General features: G+C 39.7%; 1 protein-coding gene across 1 annotated transcript; it reads left to right on the top strand.

The window, feature by feature from the left end:
• Positions 1-2,212: 2,212 nt before the first annotated feature.
• On the top strand, positions 2,213-20,160 carry LARP6 (La ribonucleoprotein 6, translational regulator). Its single transcript, XM_053464301.1, has 3 exons — positions 2,213-2,611; positions 17,411-17,621; positions 18,541-20,160. Exons 1-3 carry the CDS (start codon positions 2,391-2,393, stop codon positions 19,576-19,578), a joined length of 1,470 nt encoding a protein of 489 aa, XP_053320276.1. The 5' UTR covers positions 2,213-2,390; the 3' UTR covers positions 19,579-20,160.
• Positions 20,161-26,527: the final 6,367 nt, after the last annotated feature.

The raw sequence follows: 26,527 nt of genomic DNA, 5'->3' as shown, positions 1-26,527 counted from the left end.
TTCAGGTCCCATGGATGATGCGTTCTCCAGGAAGTAATAGATCCACCAGGTTCTTGTGTAATTCTCTCCTTTAGAGAAACAGTTACTCAGCTGTGGCATCCTGCCCGGAGCCTGATGACTTTGTTTGTCAAGAATATTTTGTAAGGAACTGAAATAAAACAGATGCCTCAGGAGAGGTGGTTAAACTACACACTACTGAGTGCAAATTGTATGATTTGCCTGAAGAAGAGACCTGGATAGTCTTGAAAGCTTACAATCATACTTCAGTTAGCCAATAAAGGTATCATCTTTACCAAAATTATATGAAGCACATTACATTAGACGGTGGAGTTGAGGACGATGTGACCACGGAAGTATCTAAGTATCAGAATGTCTTGAGTGCTTGTGTGCGGTTATCCTATTCAGTATCTTGTCAAGGTTTGACAAGATGTCCCCAACAATTAAACTTGTTGGTATACAGGGAGATTAAAGTCAATGTTCCATTACATCACAACTACCATCCTTTTATAGCGCATTCACATAATTGCCTAAAAAAAGGTCCTCGTGAATAATATATTTTACTGTTATTTTGAATCTTCCACAATATAGTGTTTTTATAAACTATTTATTTAACGATAAGGTATAGAACATGTATAGTGCAGGACTGTATTAAAATCTGTCCTGCCCTGCATGGTACATTTTTATAGAAGCCATCTGGGTAACCATTCTCCAAATATACCTTCTCTGTGTATGGATGAGTGATATGTGTATGCATGGCACAAGGCATACTGGCGTATATCATATAACAGATTCAAGGTGGCCAACATATATTATCTTATTGGTAAAATACCCCAAATGTCCAGGCATTGCTTTTTTGAAGAACTCCTCTTGCCTGAGTGCTGGATCATCAATTTAAGTCTTAAGGGAGCAGCAGAGGACAACAGAGCTGTGCTGAGCTATTTTAAGGGACTACCTGAATCTTTTTCGTTTCCACTGATGTGTCTACAATAGAAACCCTTTCTGTGTCAATTTATAGGTATTTTGGTAAATGTACTTCGGTGCACAAGGTTTTTCTTATACCTCTATATTGCAACACAATATTTTGTGAGTTCTTATTATTTGTAGAATCCTATGATAAACCCTGCTAAAGCAATACAGTTACTGTTTCTTGGTTGTCAGCCATACAGATCCAATACTGTACTTTAAAAATAGAAATCAATGTACAAATGTTTGGATTTTTTTTTTATGCAGTGAAAATTGAATGCTATACATTTAAATGAATCATCAACCAGTTACCAGAATCTCACGAGAGAATTATAAAGTATAAATGGCATGTACTAAAATAAAAAAAATGGTACATACAAAATAATCTAGTTTTTGAATCTTTTTTTTTCCTTTCGCAATCTTTTAACAATCGTTTAGTAAATGTGCACACATTGTGGAAATATACTTTTTTTTCTTCTGCCCACCTGGTATTTTGAGAATTTTTTTTTCCATTAAACCATCTGCATTAGCTCAGTAATTTCAGACTGTATGGAAATAACTAGGCTCATCAAATGAGGGGATGGATTATTGTTGCCATTCTTTTACTTATTATCTTTTGTTTATAAAATCATCGACATATGTTGGATTATACAAACATTACATGTTTGTTGTTATGTACATATGTTTTCAGCTATAACATAAATATGATGGGGAGGATGGCCATCTTTAGCTCTGGAATCAATTATTGATTTAGTGGCTCCATGACAAATATGGAGGGCATAGACCCCAATAACAAACCCTAAAATGCCATGGACAGAACTACAGCGGCCACAATTTGGAACTGGATCCAGCCAGGTATGGAATGCTAGATGTGCCACCAGTTTCCATATGTGAAGTTGGAGCAGGTCAGATGGTCGTGGTCCTGTCTGATCATCAATAAACACAACTGGGCCTGACTCTCAGTTTTACGGGCTGGGTTTCTGGAATTCAATGTTCTATAAAGCGGCCAGCAAGTGGCGCAAGGAATCTGGTTATTGAAGCCCCTATACAGTGATGTATGCTGGTTAACGCCTATACATTCCGGCAGCTGCCTGTCCCTATGCATAGGGAGTGGAGGGCTGGGGATGGTGGGGAGGTGGAGGAGGATAGGAGGACCCATCCTCCGGCTGGAAGGAGGAGGTGGTGACCAGAGCCGTGTACTCAGAAGCAGCAGCAGGAAGGGGCGATAATACGCTGGGAGGCCAGCCTGAAGCTGCAGTGTGAGGCAGTGCCAGCGCCCGCTCCTCAGGAGGGTCTGGCAGGCTCTGCATTGGCATCTGGCTCCCTGCTCTTCCAGCAGACCCCCCCCCCATCAGACAGGAAACTTCCCGGTGCCCGGCGCACAGACAAGCCGATAGCGGCCGGCAGTGACCCGCACGGGGACCAGGATGGAGTCAGGTGCCCCTCCTGCCCTACAGCCCAGCGACGATAACAGCGAGACCGAGACGGGCGGCCAGCCTGCAGCCTGGGACAAAGGAACACAAGTGCAGATCACGGTGGCTATAGAGGCAGCGGACGACGAGGATGACCCGGACACCAGGGATTTCAGAGGCGGGCTGGAAGGAGGAAGCTGCAGCGAGGACGATTACATCCGCGGTGACAAATACAGGTATTATCACATCGCTCCATAGCATCGATAACACGCATAGAGCCTCCTGGCCTCTAAATAGCGTGAAAGTCATCGCGTGCCAGACTTCGGAGAGTTTGACATAGCGGTACAAGAGTTTGGCTCGTACGCAAAGGGTTAATCCGTGTGTGTTCTTGCGTCATAATATCGCTAGATCCGCGAAAGGCTGACACATTGCATCAGAAGCCCAGACAGACCTTCGTGAGACCTGCCTGCTTGCCATGGCTTTACTAGGCACTCTGCTATGGCTTCTTTGTGTGATCAGTCTCAGACGTTTAGTGCTAGGCATCAGTGCCTTGGTACAGCGCTACGGAATATGACGGTGCTATATAAAACAATAAATAATAATAATAATATGGGCGTGCTTTGATAACTGTGGAGGGAGAGGACCGTAAGAATTGCTGCAGCGGATAATGGCCCCATCACACCCACAGTGACAGTCTCAGGGGAGCCCAATAGACTGTCACTGTCTGACCTTCCTCTAGCAGAGACGCAGGCGCCATCTGACGGCTTTAGGCAATAGCGGGCGACAGTATATCTCTATAACGTATTCATATAGAGAGAGATATTCTTCAGCTTTAGCGATACGTTAACCTGTCCCAATGTCCTTGGGAAACCCTTGTCTCGCAGCCGGGTATTTGTACATCGATGAGACGCACACACTATACCGTACATACCATATAACAAAATGAGGCAAATAGCCCAATATCTGCTGCATAAGAGGTTGTAGGAAGCTGCAGCATTACCAAAAAACATGTTCAGCAAGACTAGATTCATATTCTGTTTACATTGAGTTTGAAAGGCTCGCCACGCACCCACAGGTCTACATATGGGTATTATATGTATTTAAGAAACTTTATTGAGAGAGTGGTAGAAAAAGGAACAGCCTCCCATCAGAAGTGGTAGAGGCTAATACTGTAAGGGAATTTAAACATGTATGGAATTGGCATAACGCTATCCTGCATCTACGCCAATGACTGATTAAGGTCTGAAAAAAACTGTCAGACAAGATGGGCAAAATGGTTCTTCTCTGCCGTGAAATTCTACGTTCTTATGAATGGAGAAATAGCGTTTTGATACCCTGTTAAAGCGATGAAGCTACACATGCCATTTTGTCTGCCAGCCATGATCCTGTGGCTGCTTTAGAATACCAGGGGCTTCGGCTGCAATTCCTGTTTGCCTTTGCACATCCCTTATAATAACCTTGTCATTAACCCCTGAAGTGTGGCGGGGGGCCGGATCTCTCCTCAGCTTCCCTGCTGGTCACACTAGACAGACTTGGTGCACTGGGCATGAAGCCATATACCACAGTTCCTTTATTTACTACAAGCAGCAGAACATCTTAAAGATAGCAGGGATGATCTCTCCTGCTGCGCTTACAAATAAGTGCCCCCCCACCCCCGCAACTACCACGTCCAGGGGTGAAAAGAGAAAGCGATATTTTGGATTGAAAGGACCGCGCTGGGATTCCAATTCATGGAAAATAATTAATTCTTAAGTAGTCACTGATTGCCAGTATGCAGTTTCTGTAGGAGAAAACAGCTTTCACATTAAAATGTTGTCCTGTATTTTGAAATTGTCCATGTGTCCTCAGTGAAGTAGGCTATATGGTCAACCTCTCAAAGCAAGGCCATGTCCTAAGGGGGGACATGTAAAATACACATCTTAAAAGGCTTTGAGGGTTTTAACTTTATGCTGTAACACCCCCAGTATTTACTGTTAGTAGGATCAGAGTGAAATAGGATTTAAAAACATACTGTGCTGTTTACTCTGTATGTGTTTTTGTTATATGAGCCCAACTCACTAGATAAACATTCTGACTCCTTATCGTACTGTTTGCGGTAAAAAGTAGAATATCTTAGACTTGATCACCCAGTTGACCACCGACTGCTTCCGTGTACCAGTCTCCTTTCCCGCAGCCAGCATATGCTCTTGCCTCTTCTTGGTCTTCTTTCTTCATCCGCTTCTCCGTGACCCAGGCTTTGAGGGGTACTTCTGCAAAAGGTCCTCTGATCGGGGGAGGGGATGTGCCCGGAGGCTTTTTGCAGAAGTACTCAGAGAGTCCAGAATTTGTGGAGAAAGAGAAGCATTTCTCCACCTCTCTTTCTCCTTGAATCTGTTTGAATTATTTTTTGAGTACTTTTGGTAAAGGGCGGGGCCACAGGGACAGCCTCTCCCCTCGTTCCTCCAGTCAGGGGAGAGGGTGTGCACAGAGGCTCCACCCTTTTGCAGACGTGCCCCAGAAGGCCTGGTTCATAGAGAAACGGACGAAGAAAGAAGACAGACAAAAGAAGATGCAAGAGAAGAAGCGGAGCTGCAGGGCAAGGGGACATAAAACTCATCCTAATCGTTTTGGGTCTATTTGCACAAGTCTTCTGGATACTCTTACTAATGTAAGTCTGTGGAGGAAGAGACTTTATTCATTGCCCTAAATAATGAGCTCAGTGTGGTGTGTGAGCAGGGAAAGTCACCCAAAACATCACACGAGTGACAATAACGACAGCCTCCAGGCTGGCAAAATAAAGCAAGTTTATTGGAACATAATGATTTTTTTTCCCCAATGCTAAGATACATCAGGGTTTATGTTCTGTTCTTGGGATCAGAATGATTACTCTACCTCCTTATTGTTCATGGAGCAGGCAGCCCTGTAAGGAGAAGGGGTAACTTCAGGATAGAAAATTGATTAGATATGCTAGTTTTGACACGCTTGCCCACGATTGTGAGTAATTATAGTGAGGAAGAAACAAAAAGTAGAAGTCATACGTAGTGTGAGACTGTGAACCCCAGGGAGTTGATTAGCATGGCATCTGAGTACAGCTGCTATGCAGATCATACATATGGGTCCCTGGGGTGGAGCAATTGGAGAGCAGGGTGGGCCAATTATCCTTTCCCCCATTCTGTGGAAAATCCATGCCGGCTTTTCCAGGAGGCCAGAGGTCTGCAGGATCCGGTCCAGAATTCCTATGGGTTCGGCATCAGGCACAGGTGCTGGGCATTAAAAACCCCTGGAGCCTGATACTCAGGGAGACTGTTGGGGGAAGAGGAGGTTCCCTGCGCTCCCAGGGCAAGGAGAGGCCCTGAAGAAGAAGACCATCCCTGAGCCAAGTGAGGCATCACTTGCCTAGACCTTTTGTGTGTTGTCTGGGGGAGGTTTACCAGAGCCTGGCGTAGCTGGGTCTGGCTGGGAGGTTGAGATAGTGGGTGATTAGGCTGGGCAGTCTGGACCAGCATAGTTTAGGTAGAGAGGGCTCCAATTGGGAGCTAGGTTTTCTTTTCATGATTTGGTTTTTGGGGTTTAATCGATTAAAAATAAAGCGCTGTTTTGTTACAAGCTGGTGTTCCCGACTCTGATTGCCCTTGAGGACTGTGCTTAGGACCCCTAAATGTGACATGTATGGCCCTCGTGTTACAGGGTTTGTCACAATAGCCATAGTAAGGTTTAGTTATAGAGAATACACAATGGCATCTCCCAGCAGACCAGTTATAGTTCATATAAAATTTACAAGCAAAATAAAGACGACATATACTTAGAAGAAAAGAAATAGCTGCAGGGTATAGTTTAAATTTAATCATCAAGAGGATTACAATCCTCAACAGTTGCTGTAAAAATGATAAAGGAGACAGCCATCAATATTGTTTCCCCGTAAGCGTTAAAATATGTGAGCAAAAAGAAACATTGCGCATTTTCTCTATTTTTTTGTGAGCATATTTGTCGTATCGTGGCAGGGATTATAGCTGAATATTAAAATATTCCACTTTCAACCCATTCTCCAACACTTTAATATATAATGTATTATTATCATTATAATTACTATTTGAACTGGGGTATTTATTCCTAGTAGTGCCTGGGACACCGATCTATTCTCAATAAATGCCTTTCCAATAAAATTTACAACAGAAATCAAATGTATAGAGCATTAAAAATGGTTTATCATAATAGCAGCCAAAGTTATGGTCCAAATAGCAGGCAATTTCATTGGTTGCCATGGTGACTATGTTTATAATTTTTTAAAAAAGCAGTTTTTTGGCAATGCCTTTCAGCATCTAACAATGTCACATTATTGATTTCAGTTACTAAACATCTTAGCTAATCATTAGGATGTCTTGTGTTGATATTATTCATAGTGATTTCAATACAGTGAACGGATATAGAAATTTCTGTATAATAAAAGTTTTTTAAGTGAATTTTGTAATTCATTTTTCTTAGGATCTTAATGGTTACTGAAGGCAAGGATTAGTGTTCTCCTTAACAGACTTTTTTTAATAATTGATGTTTTTCAGAATTATTTGAAATTGCTTTATTTTGTCTTTTTTAAAAAAAATATGTTATAAAACTTAAAATAATCAACGTAACTTAAATATATTTATAGTAAAAGGCTTATGGGCCATTAAAAATATGGCAAGTGACAACCATTGCAGATTGTATAATTTATACAATTTACCAATAAAGGCAATAAATCATTGCTGACATTGTGTGAATTCTATATGTGAACACTTGCCAAAGCATTCTTATTAATAATTTAATATTAATATTATATCAGATTTTTCTTCTAACCTATGAGTTTAGCCTTTGGTCGTTAAAGCAGATTACAATCTAAATTTGATTTTAAAATAACAATAAAAGGCATCATAAAGTAAAACACCCCTGGATGTTCATCATTCAATGTACATTTCATTGGTTTCCACGGTGATTGCTCCATATTTAGAATTTTGCCCTAGGATTACTCATGATAAAGTTTGTGAAGACAAGGACATGGAAGATCTGCCAGAAAATGAGCATTAGTACAAAATGTACTTTAAAGACAGACTTGGTATAATACACATTGTGAGAAAAACCTTCTTACACAGCGTATTATAAATGATGGATGTTTGCACAGATTATGTGTGTACCATTGGTAGATGTGATGTATTAAAATCCATTGTTCACCTAAACTATTCTATTATTGTACTATTAGTATTGATATAGTATTATACTATTACTTTTAAATGGAATATTGGCAGTTACTTAAAATGTATTAACACTTACAATAATTGTTTTGAAAGTAACCACCACATTAACACTCCATCAAGGTCAACGGCTCATAACCTGTGCCGATACCCTTAGAGCAGTGGTTCTCAACCTTCCCAATGCCGCGACCCTTTAATACAGTTCCTCATGTTGTGACCCCCAGCCATAAAATTATGTAATTATATATTGTGAAATATGTGTTTTCTGGTGGTCTTAGGCGACCCCCCCAGGTTGAGAACCGCTGCCTTAGAGGCTCATCTCGAAAAGGCTGCTGTTGTTGTGTTAGGCAATAACCAGCACTGATGAAAGCAACTAAACGGATGTGGGAATTGACATTCTGCCAATTTTTTGTCTAAGGGTGATGCATTTTCATGCATAAGTAAACTGTAGGCCAGGGTCCAGTAAGTCTTAACAGGTATACTTGGCTACAGGTGTGCAGATCTAGTCTGTGTATATGACTTCGCAGACAGGTACTCTCAGGAAACAAGACCTCAGAGCAGATGTCTAGGACATAAACGTCGTCTTCTTAATTTATTGTAATGCGTTCTTGGTTTTGGCTTATGAGCTCAGCCCTGCCGTTGCAGGCATGTATCTGTGGTACATGACTCACCAATTTCATGTTCTAGCAGTTTGGTCTTTGTCGGTATTAGTAATTGCATGACACGAGGCAGATCGGTGAAAGTCATACTGTATTTATATCTTCCTTATAAAAGCTTAAAATAGTGTTTAGTCACAAAAATGAAATTAGCATTTTTTTTTTTACAACGGAGTATAATCCTATCATAAGAAAACTTACTTCAATCAATATGAATTAGAAAAAACTGAGAGAGGTTATTAATATTTATTGGCCTGCAGGAAAATGACATCCCTTGTTTAAATAACACGTACATGTTTATAGACCCTGGAGGATTATACGCTGAAACATGTGTCTAGTATTGCACATTTCTATTTCTTTTTTTTTCCCAGGCAGGAGAGTAATTTGCATGATGTAGCAGATGGGAGAATCTAAAGCAGGGATCGTGCATGTTCAGGCAATTCCTGTGTCTAAGTATATATAGATATATATAATGTATATATTGTGTAGGTCATGCCATTATGACACGGGGAGGAGGTGCTGTCTACTCTCCTGAGCAGCACCTTTAATGCATATAAGAGCTGCTTGGTCTCAATGTTTGCTAACACATGGGGGGATTCTGCAGAATACCTCCTATGGGTTCGTTCCTTCCACCTTGCTTCATGCAGCCTATTAGTGGCAAGAATTGTTGGACCGTGGACAGAGAAGTATTTACCTTCCACGCTGCCCTAGACCTGAGTGTCCCCAGCCAAGGTCGGCTTCTTTATTGTCCTTTAAAGGTGCTTGTGCCTTAAAGGTGCACACATTCTTCCCCTTGGTTTTGCAGAAGGGGGCTGGTGCCCCCCCCCCGTATCCTGACCTATTGGCCAAGGCCGGGATATGTCATTGACCATGGAGGAGCAGAGCAGTTCTGTGCTGCAGCTTCTAGCTCAAGTATTTGTTTTATTTATTTTTTTGTTTGTGTTTTTAAAAGTAATCATTTTGATATGCATTATTTATTATGCATTATTCTATAGTGGGAATATCAGGGACCTTAAACTAAGCTTTTTACTGTGGAACAAATGGGCAGGCTAGTTGGTTCCAATGGTTGCTATCTGGTTTTCAAACTGTATGTTTAATTTACTGCTTTGTTTTACTAAATGAAGCATTAGTGACCCAGTACTGGTTAATTTCCAAAATCCTTCCAAGAAACAAAGTTTCAAGCAAGTATAATTTTGCTTCACTCATGTTTTAGCTAGAAACATGTCATGTCATGTAACACAAAACCAGTGAAGCAACAAAGTCTCTGTGTTATTTTCATGCAATTAAACCTTAAAGCAAAGAATAGAATGTCAGATCTGCTAAGGCTTACTTGCTTAGCATGCTAGAGGGTGAAATTAAAGTTTAAGTAGAATGGCCCAAATACTGCTGCCCTGCCTAAAAGCTCTCACTTTATGACCCAGGTCTTAGGAATTTTAATTCAGCTTCTCAGGATCACACAATCCTCAAAATTTGATTTTACTTGCCTTGGTGGTTTTTCTTATACGCCATATTTTAAGGGCATGCTTGAACACAAGTCCATGAATATCCGCATTATAGCATTCCAATGTATTGATCTCACGACTGCTATTTTTAATCACACTTCTGGTTACATCCTGCCATTAATTATAACGGCCACTCTTCCAATCCATATTGCTGTCAAGTTTGTTTGAAATCTTCTCTTTCTAGTGTAGTCTTGTACACTACATTCATTCCTGGAAACCAAAGGCAAACCAGTGTTGCTCTGTGAAATCCCTTGTTGATCTTAAAGGGTGTGAATGTTATTAGTTGTTCTGTGCTTGAGGGCACAGATTGCTCATCATCAAATTCATAAAATAATGTGCTAGCATTACGTTACAAAAAAAAACATACTGTTGTGCTGCCCACGTGGCCAACAAAAGGGTTAAATGGAGAAAAAACATACATTACACAACCTGCATCATTACACAGACTAGCTCCTATTTGTAGTTCCTGCTTTTTTTGCATACTATCCTCACTCTGTTAACTCAGATTCCAGATTCTATGACATCACCACAACCCTCTCCTATGACTCATTTTTTACTACCATACCAGACAGTATTTTTCTCTCTGAAATAGGAGCTTGCAGCCTTTAACACCCTATTAGTATTCTGCATCATGAAGGGCCAACCTTAGTGAATACCTCCGACAAAAGAGCATCAATTATTGTTAAATACGTATTCTTAAAAGTCCCCTCGATGTAGGGACTTACTAGAAACCACAGGGTCCTGGGTTTCCCGGGCTCCTGACAACTTCACCTATGTCCCACAGTCCAACCTTTTGCCCCAAACAGTTTATCAGTGCCACCCTAACCCCCAGACAGCTAGATTTTTCCCTTTATTGTTTTAAAGAGTTTTTCCAGTTGTATCCCCTTTAATTGTACAATATTCAATATATTTACACATACAGAAACACACAAAAAAGTTACTTAATATTAATTTTAGGACACTTGATGCTGTTGTGTTTAATTTTCTAATCAAAATTACTGATATTTTTTATCTGCTAGATAAAACAATGTGATAAACACATTGAGTAACAGTCTTTTCAGCGAGCTAGCATTCTATTGAACAGCATCTCCTCAGATGTAGTTTTTGTCTTGATTTGGAGGAAAATCTCTTTGGTTGTGCACATAATACCCGCTGAGTGCTGGGAATGGTGACCAGTAGGGATGGTGTCGAGAAACCTGTTGCTAAGTAACTGATAATCAGATTATTCTTTCTCGGGCTCGCCATTGGTAATCTCCAGTGTCTTCCAGATTAGCTCGTGACTAAAATGTAGAGTTATACAGACATAAGGGAATGGGAACACCGGACCTCATCACCTCCAGTCTGGCCACCTCATCACCTCCAGTCTGACCCTGATCATAAGCAATGAAATATACCCAAGACATAAATGTTTCTTGTATTCACAGTTGCCACATATAACTGCCTATGCAATACATTTACCCACATTTTTACAATAGTATTTGACATTTTTAGTAAACAGACTATATTAAAAAGGTTTTGTTAGAAATAAAGTGCATCACATATCATTACAGTCTTTTATATATACATTTTCTTTACTCCACCATGAAATTTAACCTTCCCCACAATGCAGTGGACAATTATCGTAGCGTCACAGATTGAACTTTGACAATGATCCCCCCCTCAATGGCATAAAAGTAGATTACATCCTGTTAGCCGGTGGCTATTGATTCAACAGAGTATCCATGCGGGAACCGCTAAAGCAATATGACTCGTTAAATTGATATGATGATGAAGAACATGCACCTGACCTTTACAAGAACAAGATAATCTCACTTAAAACGGATCTATTACATTTGCCAAATCCGACATTTAACAATTATATACACTAAGAGACCCAATGTAAGCCAATGTAACTGTGTTTACAGAAAAAAACATACACATATATACACATACACATACAAAGACTATCCATTGCCTATGGATAGTCTTTGTATTTAAATTAATTACGGCAGCTGTACTGTCTTTATGTATTTGGGTCTGAGTTGTGATACAGCCAGGAAAGGCATGGCACAGTTTTTGCATATGAATAAGGTTTAGCTCACTATCCTGCTTATTCTGTCAGTTTTTACTGTAATAAATTGTCATAAACTCCAGTTTCTGTCACTGAGAGAAATTCGGGCTTACAACTCCATTCACTTGTGTAGGTAGATAAGCGAGCAGCCTTTCAGCAGAAGCGGTAGAGCTAAATACAGCGAGGTAACGGGAACTCGCATAGGATAGGTAAATACCTATCCTAAGCATAAGATAAGACCAGGGGCCAACTATATATACAGGCAGATGAGGTTCTTATTTCCTATTAAATTCTAGATAACTTCTCAGTTTGGCCAGGTGAGCATTAACATTGAAATCTCTCTAAAACACCAACTCTGAATGCCAAAACGCACACGCTATAGGTAGTTCCATTATTTAATTTAGTTAAAAATTCTCCTTTAAATCCAAAAAAAACGAGCCTGGGAGCTTGTTGATTGTCGTCATCCTAGGTATTCCTGATGAATCCCAGCTTTCTTTGGCCCCTTTACCTTTTTGAAAACGTACGCATTTCTACCTGCTCGTAATACAAACGCCATTCCTGCGTCACTTTTTGCATCTGGGAGGAAGACATATTAGTCGGAAAGACTCAGCTTTCTAATGAATTAAGACCACCTGGAGATACCATGTATTTCATTATGTAAATAAATTCACAGCTGCTCAATTCTCATTCACGCAGAATCATAAGGGAACTAATGTATACTAATGTATGTACATACACATACCTCGCTGTGCAGCTATGCGGAATCTGTTGGCGCTAATGAAAATAAAATAATAAAATATAAAGTCAGAATATTTTGCTGGGGAGCAGAATTCTTTAAGGAATAAAACTTTGCCAAAATGTCAGGATTTTCCTAATCCCCTTTCACTGAAAAACACTTTCCCAGAAGTATCTTTGTACAAATTCAGTTTATTTTGTACTTTTAGTTTTCCCATTTCAAACTTAACCCTTCGGTTTTCTTAATTCAACTAAAACATTATTTTTTAAAGAAAAATCACATGCAATATCACATTTTTACTTATACCTTTCTGTCGGGGTCATATTACTATAATGAGTCCCTTTGTATTAGATCACCGCAAGTTTAGGTGGATGTGCACCCAAGTGACATCGAAAGGGTTACTGAGGGTGGGCAGACCTGGTTTGAGTTCTTCTTAGTAGCAAGTAGCAACAGGTGTAGTTTTAACTATTATTTCATGATAATATTGTATATCCTCAAATTATGTCAGCTAAATAGTTTGGTCGCTAATGTGGTTTATTATCTTGGGGGTTTATCTGCATCTTTCATGAATCATGTGTACTTTTTAATGTGGGTGAACAAGAGATACTTGCAGTGACTAAGGGGTTAATGGTGTAAGGTTATATAAAGCAGCAGAGGGGGAGGCAGAAGCCCTTCAGAGTAGCAAGAGGGCTTGATTTCACTTTGTGGTTAGTTGTAGTTCAAGGCTGATTTAAGATGTATCAGTTAATGAAAGTATCACTCCGCTGCCTTTTAACCCTTTTGCCGCTGCCTGTTTGGGACTTGTTGTGGCCTGGTATGAAGTTTGGGTGCATCTGTAGAAAGGGGCAGAGGCTCTGTAGTGTTCAAGGCAAGCTAGTCACAGGAGACCAAAAAGCTTCTGTGAAGCCACCTTTCACTTTAGCCTTTGCTCCCTTTAGAGCTGCAGCTCAACAGTTTTGGGCAGCCTGGCAGTCTCTGAATTGGTATCTTTGTTCCCCGTTTTTGTTGCAGATATTAGAAAAAGACCTAGGGTCCTCTAAGTCTATTGGTGAAATGGTGGCTATGGTGACGCCTGCAAAATTAAGTGAGGAATGTGCTAATGGTGAAACCGTATCAGGTGTTCCATGTGGACTAGAGTCATCTAGTGTTCAGTGCTTTATCAGAACAGTAGAAGAATTAGAAACCCCTTCTAGATTGCTGTTGAGTAAAGGCATTGAAGGGACTCTAGAAGATTCAGGCAATGAAGTAGAATGCTTACTGGTACGGTCAAACCAACCAGTTGAAAGCGAGATTAATTCTCACTTAATGTGGCAGTCTGAGGTACCTTCTGGCACGGGATTAAATCAGTCTTTGGACAGAGATTTTCTGGCTGATTTTGCTCTCAGGAGACATTGTAGGCCCCTGTTAGGAATTGATGAAGAGCTGGCTGATGAAGAATTAGGCTCACTTCTTGGTTACCTGGAGGATTCGCTGGAAATGTCTTTAGATTATAAACAGACTAATAATGGAGATATGTGGCAGCCTCTAGATCCAGGTGACAAAGTTGACTCCCTTCCCATTGATTGGCCAAATCTACAACATGAGAAAGTAGATGGAATTAATCTTGTTAATTTAGCATTTGAAGCCTTTCCTGTTATGGAATCCTGTGAAATTGGAGAATGTTTAGGTGAGGAAATCAGAAATGCTGAATTGAATGAAACTGGAAGTCACCAGAATGGAGTCCTTGATGGGGGCAGTTATAGTGAGGATGATGCTAACAGACCAGACAAATACAGGTAAGTTCTCTTGTAGGCTAAATTCTGCTCTACCAGTTGGCTGTAAACCAAGTCTACACAACTTTAGTCTTTGAGTGCTTCAAACAGACCAGAAGATGCGTTAATCCTTACCTGAAAACAAGTAGTTTCATTTTTTAATTGATGAGCCTGTGATGAAGCTGTGATAGCCAACAATAGTGGCCTGTTTGTTGTCACGGGAGGGCTGGAGTTGTGCAGCCCAGCTCATGGCTTATAGACTTTTTATTATTTATGTAAAGGATTGGATTTGGTTTTTGTAGTAGTCATTGTAACAAGCAAACAGGTAATGTGTGTGTGTGTGTGTGTGTGTGTGTGTATGTATATGTATATGTGTGTATATATATATATATATATATATATATATATATATATAAACATTCTAATGAAAACCACAGTGGCTTTATAACTATAGGAAACATTTCACTGCTTGCTATTCAAGCGTTGCACCAGATTTGCTGTTTTTATGTAATCTCCTACATTTCAACACTTGTAATGGGTGTCCGTTTTATTTTACTTTTTTTCATATTCAAATTAATAGCAATTTACACTTAACAATACTATTTAACTGTCTGTTGTATATACTTCTACACTAACTAATTTTGTGTTATGATATGAAGGTAGACATTCTATAATGGATAATGTTCTTGTAACGGTTTCTGCCCAGGACCACTTAGCTGTTACACTGATTCATCTTAAAGGGACACGAGCATCAAATATTTGTGCTGTCTATGTAGCCAATGCAAGTAGCATGCAAATGATATCGGCAGCATATATAGAGTATTCTGTTTGTGCATAAGCTTGGGCATTGATCGTGTTCAGTCGCGGCTGTAAGATGAATGCATGGTTCTAAATGTAATGATTGTGTACTGCCACAAAGTTACAAAGAGTTTCACCTGTATTCATCTGAGCTAACCTGTGGGCTGTGTTACATGAATTTATAAGAAAATGAAGACTGGCTAACGTTGTCTGCTTGTGGCTTTGCTTTGCAACAGTTCCATGCGATTAGGATGTTTTCCGTGTCATCTGGTAAATGCGTAGATAGAATTTGATCTGTAGCCCAAAATGCTTTTTGTTTATCAGAAATTGCAGGGCCTGCATTCTATAAATGGTTTTACAATATTTATGGTGATGCTTTCCTAGGATGAAGCGTTACTCGCACGGAACGAGAACTATAATTACCTGGGGACGCAGCAGCTTTTGATTGTGAAATGATGAATGGCTGCATGTCCTTACACGCCAGCCCTAGTAAGAGACCGCACTGAAAAAATCCATCCTGGTTGCAGCCAGCTTTGGATTAACCATGTAGAACATGGCACTGCCATGAGGTCTGGTCTCCTGTATGTACCTGCAGTTGTTATAGTATTATATTAGTGCAGCCAAAGTGGGAGCACAAGCCCATTACCCACCAGTGTCCTACAGTAGACCAGAAATGTACCTGTGGTTGCCATTACATGGATGTATAGACATGGCTCATGATATTATAGCTTTCTTTTTCCCTTTGCGTGCAGAAAAGGAATTTACGAAGTCAAGAAGTTGCAAATGGATTTCTGTAAGCTGAAATATGTCCACTTTAACCAGCTTCACCGTGTATTGTGAGCAGCTGGCCCAGTAAGCTTCTACAAGAAGAAAATCCTCTGTTTCGGTGTTAATACTCTTTTAATCCAGACCCACGTGTTAAATACTGTAGTTTTTCCCAACACCGTCTCTTTCACACTTCTCTGCATATTACATGTTAATTCACAACAACTGGCTATGTAGTGCAACATTTTGGATGTACAAAGGCCAAACCCCAACGTAACCGGTTATACTACTGTCTCACAAGCAGGCTTGCATATCTGTAAATGGAAAGTGATGAGTGCGCTCAGTATAAGTCTATTAATAGCAGAGACAATATTACAGAACCTGTATATATGTCTTGTACATAAATGAATTCTTAGGACGTAATATCTTGAAACAGAAAAACAAATAGTGTAGTACAATTAGGGTGTAATTGGCCCTAAAGGTTTGTTGTTGCACATTCCATAATTTGTATAGGCTCGTCATAGGTCTTTCCCTCAGGGCTCTTGATCACCGTCAAACTTCAGCCTCTGCAGGAATAGTCACTTTTTTTGAGACACTAAAATTCATTAGGCTTGCCTATCTGCAGAGTTCCTCCACCCCACAATCCTCTGGCAGTTGTATTCCGAGCTGCAGTGTAACAATATCTGGAGGGGTTACCTGTCATGGACTCGTCATGAGTGTACAGGTTCAGGGGACGTGCTTACATGTGCTTTTTGTCGCCCTGAAGACAGGAGCACGTTGTCCATACCGTCAACACACATGGCCTTCAAAAAGCCATTCATACCAACGTCGAGGGGATTTGACCATTAGTGCAGGGCAAGCGAGAGGTGGGGAAGACTTCAATTAAGATGGGAAAAAAACAGCAGTGATTAAAAGGCTAGAGCTGTGGGTATTAATTTAGAGGTTTGCGGTGGTTCTATGTGGAATTCTAAGATGAAGTTACAGCTGGTGAGCATATATTTGAATTTTTTGACATGTATGAATTTTTGGCTTATGGTCTTCGCTTGTTAATTATGTAGTAATAAACAGTAATGTGTGTTAATTTAAAATTTTAATACCAAGAACTAAAATCTTAAATGCTGTGAAAAAGAGTAGTTTGGCACAAATTAATATATGTTCTGCAAAATCATAATTCTACTTTACAGGATTTTTTTTAATCACGTGTGTCCCCAACCCCATCCTGGCATACGGTTCTTAGGGTTCTATGTAAAACATGTCCATCCTCCTGCAAGGAAAAAGTCAGATGTCGGCCCCAGCTGGTTATAACATTGATCTACTCACTGACTTTCTCATGTTCTCTATGTACTACTCCTAAACTCAGCGCCACAGGGACTGGAACGAAGATTGCTGGACGCTTGCCTGCTATTGAATCATGCAGGTCTGATGCTTGTGCGTCGCCACGCATTAACAACGTTTTCAATAGAGCTTCTAGATCCCGCTGAATTCAGTGCTTGCTTTATACTTTATCGGCCCCTGTGTGTTTTTTTACATACCGCTCCAGGTTTTCATCCAGTTCTAATATTCCTTTTATTTTCAGTGGGGCTGCTACCAGCGGAGGAGAGAACGATGGAGATGAGCTTGATCAGGACTGGCAACCTCCTGACCCGGAGCTGATAAAGAAGCTTGTAGTACAGATTGAATACTACCTTTCTGATGAGAATTTGGAAAAAGATGCCTTTCTATTAAAGCATGTGAGAAGAAACAAAATGGGATTTGTCAGTGTTAAATTACTTACCTCTTTTAAAAAGGTAAGTAACAGTCTGGAAAATTTAAGAGGCTTCAAAAACAAAAGTATTACTGTTTGGTGTTTTGTTGAGGGTTGCATTTAAAGACTATAAGCTATATTCACAAACATAGGGGAGCTTGCCAGGATGTGTCTTCCTTCCATCCTTACAAGTCTTACAAGCTACTTGGCATTACCGTGAGTTGCCCTACTCCTTAGAGTAGTTAGCATTTCTGTGTCTCAACAGTAAAGGAGCATTCGACTGCATTTAGTGAATCCACCCCCAAATTTATATTGTAGTCATGAATGCTCATCTAAAGGGAGCTGCATTTTTTTCCCCCTAACTAAAACTTGGCCATTATGACATAACTTGAATAGAAAGTTGCGGAAAACATGAGTAAACCAGTTGAACCAGGTACTTGTGAACATGTAACATTCTCCGGTATACAATACCTTTGCTCCAGTTTAAAGAGGACTCTTTACATTCTATATTATGCCAGTTTCAAATTCTTACAGCTAATACAGCATTTTTTTCTTATGCAAGTATCAATATAAGAAATAATTCCTACAGACTTTTGTGATGTTCCCTTTAACAGAGGACTACATTATTGTAAACCATTTCCAGTGCTGGATGTGCAGTTGGCTGGAGGAGTGTTAGAATTGCTGCTACGTCTGACAGTAGGGTTCCAGTGCAGTTGCACATAGGGACGATATGTCCTGTTGGTTCCTTCAGTGGCTCTCAGAAATGCAGAAACTGGATTAACATAACACAGCTGGTTGTCGGTGCTGGATTTCTTTATAGTTTTATCTGATGTGCCTGATCCCCATTAGAAGGGTTTGAAATTGAATGTGTGTCTATAATGCTGTGGGGAGAGACACCCTTCAGTTATGTTCAATGACTATGGTATTGCTATGATTAAATACAAATTTGTATTACTTTACAGGTAAAACACCTCACTCGTGACTGGCGAACCACAGCCTATGCTTTAAGATATTCTGACATACTTGAACTAAATGAAGACAGTAGGAAAATAAGACGAAAGACTCCGGTCCCTGTATTTCCTAGCGAAAATCTGCCCAGCAAGATGCTACTGGTCTATGATCTTCATTTTATTCCCGAGCTGCAGGGTTTAAATAAAGAACAGGAAAATGGCATTATGCAGGAAAAGATCATGGAACAGCTCCTGAAGAGTTTTGGGACCTTTGGTGTAATATCATCTATACGTATCCTCAAACCAGGCAGGGATCTTCCCTCAGATGTGAAGAGGTTTAGTAGTAGATACTCCCAGGTAGGGACTAAAGATTGCGCAATAGTGGAATTTGAAGAGGTAGAAGCGGCTATCAAAGCACATGAGACATTGAGTACAGAAAATGACACAGATGACTGTATTAAGGTGGTTCTGATTGGTATGAAACCTCCTAAGAAAAAGATTCAGAAAGACAGGAGCAAGGAGGAAGATTCCAAAAATCTTCGCAAGAGCAAATCTTTGAATAAAAGGGTAGAGGAACTCCAGTACACAGGTGATGAGTCCACATCTGAACCAGAGAGTAATCCTAACTCCCCAATAACAGGAAGAAAAACTCAAACAAATAACAAGCTGAGTCCCTCTGTTTACCAAAACAACCACTTGAGTCCCAATGCATCTCCCAGAAACAGTCCATGGAGTAGTCCTAGTGGTCAGAGAAAAGGTGTGAAGCATTCTCCCCTTGCGGAAAGCATGAGCCCAGAGTTTTCCCGGAAAACCACAGAGTATTCCTCTGATAGTAGCATAACCCCCTCAAGTAGCCCCTGGGTGCAGAGAAGGAGACAAGCTCAGACTGTAACACAAGAGAAAAGTCCAGCCTGTAGCCCCATGCTAGGAAGGAAAATACAAAATGCTGATGGCTTGCCGCCTGGAGTCCTGAGGCTCCCAAGAGGTCCTGATGGAACAAAGGGATTTCACAATGGAAGTGAAAGGAATAAACCCATGCAGAGTTTATGAATGCCATACACCTTTATGAAACTGGCAAGTCACTAACCTTCATTATCAAACTGTCCAGCAGTGTGCTTCAGGCCAGTCCAAGAGTCCAGGTGCTGCACATTACTTCTGCCTGGAAAGAAGTACCTGTGTTTCATATAGACGAATATAAAGTCTGTATTTATTTTTTTATCTGATTTAATTTGTATACATACTTTGTACGTTTACAGCAGCGAAACTGCTTTATATTTTTATTTGTTTCTAGTTTTGTTGCAAAACTATTTTTAATTTCGTTTTTTCTTCACTGCGTGTCTAAAGTGATCTTACAGCAGAGGAACTGCTTAATATTTTTATTTGATTCTAGTTTTGTTTCAAAACTATTTTTAATTTTTTTTCTTCTTCACCTGTTCTCTAAAGCAATGTTTCACCCTAATGTTCACCTAAGCCCTGTTCCCAGGAGAGTAATATGTTGCTTATTTCAGTGTCTTAAGGCGGATAATACTACTTTGATGCAATGCTGTTCGTAAACTTCAAAAGACATAACTGTATATAAAGAATGTATATTTTCTGTGATGTGAAATTAAAGATACCATAAGCATAAACAAATACCTAACTATTTTTCTTTTTTTTTTGCCACTCTTGGGATTTCTTTTCCAAATGTAAATGGGAGTGTAAAGGAACCCTTATAGAAATAGTCCACTTCTCAAAATTGTATTTTTAATGCATTTGAGCCTAGATCCCAGAGTAGAAGGTTCTACTGAGAAGATTCTTCCTAATTTTAGGAAGTTAAGGTAGTTGATGTAGGGGTTAAGTGAAACCCAATACAATACTTTGCGTTCCATTTGCATGCAGTAAAATGGATCCTACCATGCATTTAACATAAAAATAAGCCAAATCCCAAAAATCTAGAAGCCATGGTACCTGTATTTAACGACCCTTCTATAGGCTGTAGTAGAACCCATTAGTAACAACAATTGCTGCTGTGTAACTTGTTGGATTTATAGCCATTCCAATAACCACAAAAGTTGTGAAAGTATAGGTTGTACAGATTTTTTTTCTTAAATGTTAATGTTAATCAATGCAGGAATCTAAAATGTATAATTTGTGCTAGTAAAAGTGTCAAATGTCTAGATAAGTATTTAACGTTTTAATTCAAAATGTATGGGTTCTCTTTAAATGTGTTATTTGCAATAGCTAGACAAATTAGACACAGGTCTAAATTGAATAATTACAGGATTATGCCGAAAGAATATCCTATTCCAATGTAAGTGAAAAGTAATTATTAAGTAGGACTGTGTCTGTACAAGCCTGCTTTTATATCCATTTAACAAAAAGACTGCTTATTCTTGAAAATCATTACATTTGCATAAACTCATTTAAACAAAGTCTCAGACATGAAACACTTAGTTCATGAATATGTCATTATGACTATATTTCAAAAGTAGAACATGGAGGCACATTGCTTGGTAATAGTGTTCAGTAGTTACATCTGGGGTAAGTGTAAAAGCCATTTTGGCATGTGTATGACATCAGAATGTTGGCCAATATGATTGTGTTTTGTTAAGGATTGTCAAGATATGTGGCATCTTACTAGAAAACAATAGAATACAGTGGAACCCACTGTGGAGACTGTTCACAAACACTTGTTTTCTGGCTGGACAATTCTGGTCTATTTTAGGAACTGACATCTTGAAGGTCTAATCTCACGCTGTTTTCCGGTGGCTGCATTCAACTCCTTGTTTCTGGCAAAAGTATTTTGCATTTCATTTTTCCTTTAGGTAATTTTAATGCTCACACTGCATTCATGCTTGAGCAGAAAATTTACTAAAGGGGGTGTTTTCCTTTAGACCCCTCACCCCAGAACCTTTGTTTTGCCAGCGCTGGAGCTACACCACATGGGTACAGGCGGCAGGAGATGCGTTCTGTTTAATACATCTCCTACAAGCCTAGTAGATAAGGCTATCCCTCGTGCATGTGCATACATTAAAGTGTATATGATGGCTGTAGTGTAACTTTAAACAAAGTATACAAAAAACAAAAACTGTCTGCGCGTCTTACCCTAATAAAGTTGGCAACAAATATATAAACATAATATAAATGAGAGGTTTTGGTTATATGAATTGGCCAAAGCATAATTATGCTCACCCGCCACGTCAGGGCACACTCTCAGTAGGGTGAGAACCTACTCTCACCTCCTACATAGTGGGCACACAAAGCAGTTTATACTGCTACCAAAACCTTATTAATGTGTTGGGGGAGGTGCAATTAAACCTCCTCCCTATTAACCCCTGGACATCAAGCTGCAACCAGACTGATGAGGAGCCAACACTGTACAGCCAACACACTATTTGCAGCATGCTTACACCTGTTTGGTAGGCCTCGTATTATACATTTATATTATTTGAGCCTGGACCTAGCTTAGTACACCAACATTTTTTTCTTTTAACTTTAAACAAAGGCCTAAATTCATGTCTCAAGTTTCTTGAGTCATGCTCTGGCTTGTACTGAATTTCTGGCATCACCCATAAATTTGATAGCCGAACTGGTTTAATTTAACAATTACTGCTAGAGCTTGTAAAAATTAGACATGTCTTGAGTCAGCAAAACTCTAATTTAGGTTAAGCAGGTATATCCAGAAGACCATCATGCATCACATTGTAAGTATATTATACCTTTCAGTACCATCCACGTTCATGTTATGTGGTTGGCAAAATGTGCCAAATATGCAGTAGTACTTTAGTGATCTAGTTATACTGCAGTGCAATAGATGCTGCCAATCAGTTCCTGAGCTGACCGGAAACCATCTTTTCTCTCCCAGTGGAAGATTTGCGAAAATCCTTTCTTTTACAGTCAAATACTGAGGCTTTCTCTTACAAAGAAGAGGCTGTGATCGATATTTTAGGAAAAAAATGAGCCGGTGAGCTTTTGTAGAGTACAACTCACCACTTAGTCATAACACAAGCACACCAAAGGTACAAAAAGGTGAGCATGTGTATCTCGTACCTATCCTTATGTGTGCCTACTTGACTTGTGCAAAATATTTGTTTTGCTCTTGGTCCGTTCGTTTTCGGCTCACAGACTTTTAGTTGAGAAGAAAGTAGGGATTTTTGCATTTAGAAACAGCTGTCACCCTCATTCTTTCTCATGTGGCCTTTCACATTTTCTTACGCTCTGCTGACTACTTGTGTCCCCATCTCCTTCTCTTGCCTCTTCTTGGTCTTCTTTCTCTGCTTCTCTGTGAGCCTGGCCTTCCCATGAACTTCTGTGATGGGGCGGAGCTTCCAGGCATACCCTTTCTTGTTCATCCAATCAGGGGAGAGTGTGTGATCAGAGGCTCTACATTTTTTTGCAGAAGTCCACTGGATTTGCATTATTTTGAATGAAAATCAGGAGCTCTCTCCTTTAATTTGTTTTATTGGGGATCCCTCCTTGTATTCGGACATTGATAGAAATTGGCCAAATTGGCAAATTTTGTTTAATATACATGTACAACCGTGTCCATTGGGTTAGGGGGACTTGGGGAAAATGATGCCTTTGGGGGGGCGTCTTTTTACCGTTATATCATATTATCGGATGTGTGGTTTGCCTTATACTAGGTACCTATAAGTAACGTAGGTTTCCAAGGTAAAGTTCATAATGTTTTCTTCCATATATAACTATAGGAAAACTGAGAATTCCTCTGGCTTCCCAAGGGTACATTTGCCTTCTGCTAATATTTTGGCAATTAAATGCAGCCTTAGAAACCTTATACATAGAATTGTTGAATGTCAAACCATTACTAGAAAATTCTCTAATCTTGAAAAATTTCCACTTATAATTAATGCCAGATCGTATTGCAAAATAAGGCATTGATAGGTTGTTGTCATAGGAAATGAAACAGCTGTGGCAGGTCTCGGGTTTATTTGTTCAATATACCAGACAGCGTAATTAATGGTGTGATCTAACCGGCACATCATTCTTCTTCTTAGTCCTGTAAACAGGTGAGGAATGATATGGTTACAGCGTCTGTGTTAAATGTTTTTCGATACGAAGTAAAACATCTGCTACTTTGATAGTATGGCTAGAATGTACTGCATTTTATCAATACATATAACAAACATTCTGGAAAGATTTATTTTTATATGCCTTGAAAGTGAAACATAGTCTAAAATTCCTAGGGCTAAAGTCTCATTCCAGTCCCCCTCTGGAATTTTTTTTCTGTTTCTTTTTTTCTGGGATGAGCATGTATTTGTAGTAGATCATATACAAAAAGTTTTCATTTAAAGTTGATTAAGGAAAAAATGTGGGTTGTGTATAAAAGGTGATGTTATTTAACATGGCAGCCAATGGTATGCTACTGCAGATTAGTCCATGCTATCGGTGGTTATGGTGAAAAGACCACCGTTTCAATCTTTATACCGGAATCACTTTCATAAATAACCGAAATTAGAATGCTGCTTATTACGGGTTTTTAAAACTATGATTTCAAAAAAGAACTTAACAAGCATTTGGATGCGCCCCAATCCCTGACCATTTCCCCCTTAAACAGCGGTGTTTTACACCCCGCCAGTGGGACCACCCACAGGCGTTGTTGGGACTTCCTGTCTGGATTTTTTTCCTGGATATTGCTAACAATTTGGATATTGCAAGAGAAGTGGATCAAACTCAATTAAATCACCTACAGCAGCTCAAAAAAAAAAAAAAAAAAAAAAAAAAGCTTCATCCCTATTTTGATGTTGGCTACACATCGGCGTTTGCTTTTCTTGGACATAATTTAGATATTGCCATTAGAAAAGGAGACTTCTGTCTCGTTTTACTTCTCACCAGCTACTTCTGCTGATAGCAGGGAGCGGATGATAAGTGTTCTTGCACATGCTCAGTCTTACTCCTGTTCCCAATCAAAAGGTGCTAAGTTCCCTTTGAAATCAGTGGTAGTAACAGCAGCCAATCACGGTTGCTATCTGAACACAGGTTTTGGTGAGTATGCAGGAAGTGTACTATTCATACTTTATGGTTTGGAGTCCATGTAAAATTCATTCCAACATGCACTAAAAATTATATATATCAGGTGAAAGAGAAAATATGTTTATTTGCACCTCATTAGGAAATTGACTTAAAAAGATATGGGATAGTCAGTGTGGGGTACCAACTAAATCTAATTTTACTTATTGGCTCTGTGTAGAACATTTGTGCTTCTTACACTGATCAGCCATAACATTATGACCACTGCCAGGTGAAGAGAATAACATTGATGTGAATTTTATCATGGCACCTGTCAGTGCCATGGCCAAAGCGCCCACAATGGCCCTGTGAGCATAATAACTGGACCATGGAGCAATGTAAGAAGGTGGCCTGGTCTGATGAATCACGTGGATGGCCGAGTGTGTGTGCCTCACTTACCTGGAGAACACATGGCACCAGGATGCATCTATGGAGGATTTTTGCACATGCAATTGTCCTGAGTGCATTTTTTTATTAAATACTGTTTTCACAAGTAAGCATAAAATATATATGTAAAATTCATGGAAATTATACATTAAAGAGCATATATACAGAACAAACTATGATGGAGTTTTCTGATACAATTGGTGCACACATTGGCTATTTTGGCTGATATGATTGCATTTTTATCTTTTAATCTGTTTTTCTGAATAGTTATGGCCATCTTTATTTTGTATTTTTATGAACGGTTCGGAAAATCAAAGGTTACATGAGGTTGTTACTTTTACTGTGGGGTTGTAGGCTTGGAGGACCATCAGCTCGGTATTGTCTGCCAGCACTTTATGTGCTTTTCCAAAACTTCAATAACCTAAAATCTTTGTTCATGTCAACATTGGCCAATGTCACTGTTACATCTGCGGATTCCTCGCTTTGTTCCCAGCCTCTAATCCAATCCAAATGTCAATAAAATCTCTTATATGAGAACTATTCCAGGTGCTCCTTATTAAAATGAGGTTGCCAACTGGGCAGTGTTCTCGGGAACATATTGATCCAATTATTTCTTAAAGCTACCTATAACCAAACTGAGCTACTGTGTGTACCCATAACTCCCAACTGTCAACCAAGGACACACTTGGTTTTAGGGGGGTGATGGCCAGAGCCCCCACAAATCAGGGGAAGAGGTCATCACCAAAAGCACCAATATGTCGGCGCTTGCGGTGACATCCTCTCCGGATCCTGCAATCGGGAGAGAGGATGTCACTGCAAGCGCTGCCATATTGCCCTCAGTTCACATGAGGGCAAAATGATGGCACTTGCAGTGATGTCCTCTCTCCTGATTGCTGGATTGGGATGGGATGTGACTGCAAGCACAGTTATATCGGCAGCGATGCGGACGAAGAAAGACGATAGTATGGAGAAGACAAGGGAGAAGATGAAGATGCAACAGCTGAAGTGGTCGGCAGTGAAGGTAGGGCCACATTTAGAGAGCGTGAAAGAGAGAGTGAATTCCCAAATTAAAGGAATGGGCCAAAAACAAACATAAAAATCTTTGTTGGCCTGTTTTCACATGTCTAGTAAATAGCTTATGACAAAGAGAAACAAATTCAAATAACATAATACAGTATATTGGTACTGCAGACCATGCAATAATGCATATAGTGAAGGAAAAATTATTTGATCCCCTGCTGATTTTGTACGTTTGCCCACTGACAAAGACATGATTAGTCTATAATTTTAATGGTATGTCTATTTGAACAGTAGGAGACAATAACAAAAAAATCCATAATAACACATTTTATTTCATAAATTGATTTGCATTTTACTCAGTGAAATAAGTATTTGACCCCTTTACAATTCTTTACAATTTTGAAGTATGCAAAATATTTGAAGACACCATGCAACTGACGATAACAAGGTGACCTTGGCCCTTTAAGGCCGCAGGCTGCCTGATTACGTAAGTGTAGCTGAATTTGCACGCCCGCACCCTTTGTTCTTAATGCCCATGTAGTGTGCAGCTGGGCTTTTCAAGGTGGTGGCTGCATATTACATAATT

The sequence above is a fragment of the Spea bombifrons genome, chromosome 4 (genome assembly GCF_027358695.1).
Source record: "Spea bombifrons isolate aSpeBom1 chromosome 4, aSpeBom1.2.pri, whole genome shotgun sequence".
Taxonomy (NCBI): Eukaryota; Metazoa; Chordata; class Amphibia; order Anura; family Pelobatidae; genus Spea; species Spea bombifrons.
The sequence above is the reverse complement of the archived record's forward strand: the minus strand, read 5'-3'. Positions and strand labels throughout refer to the sequence as shown.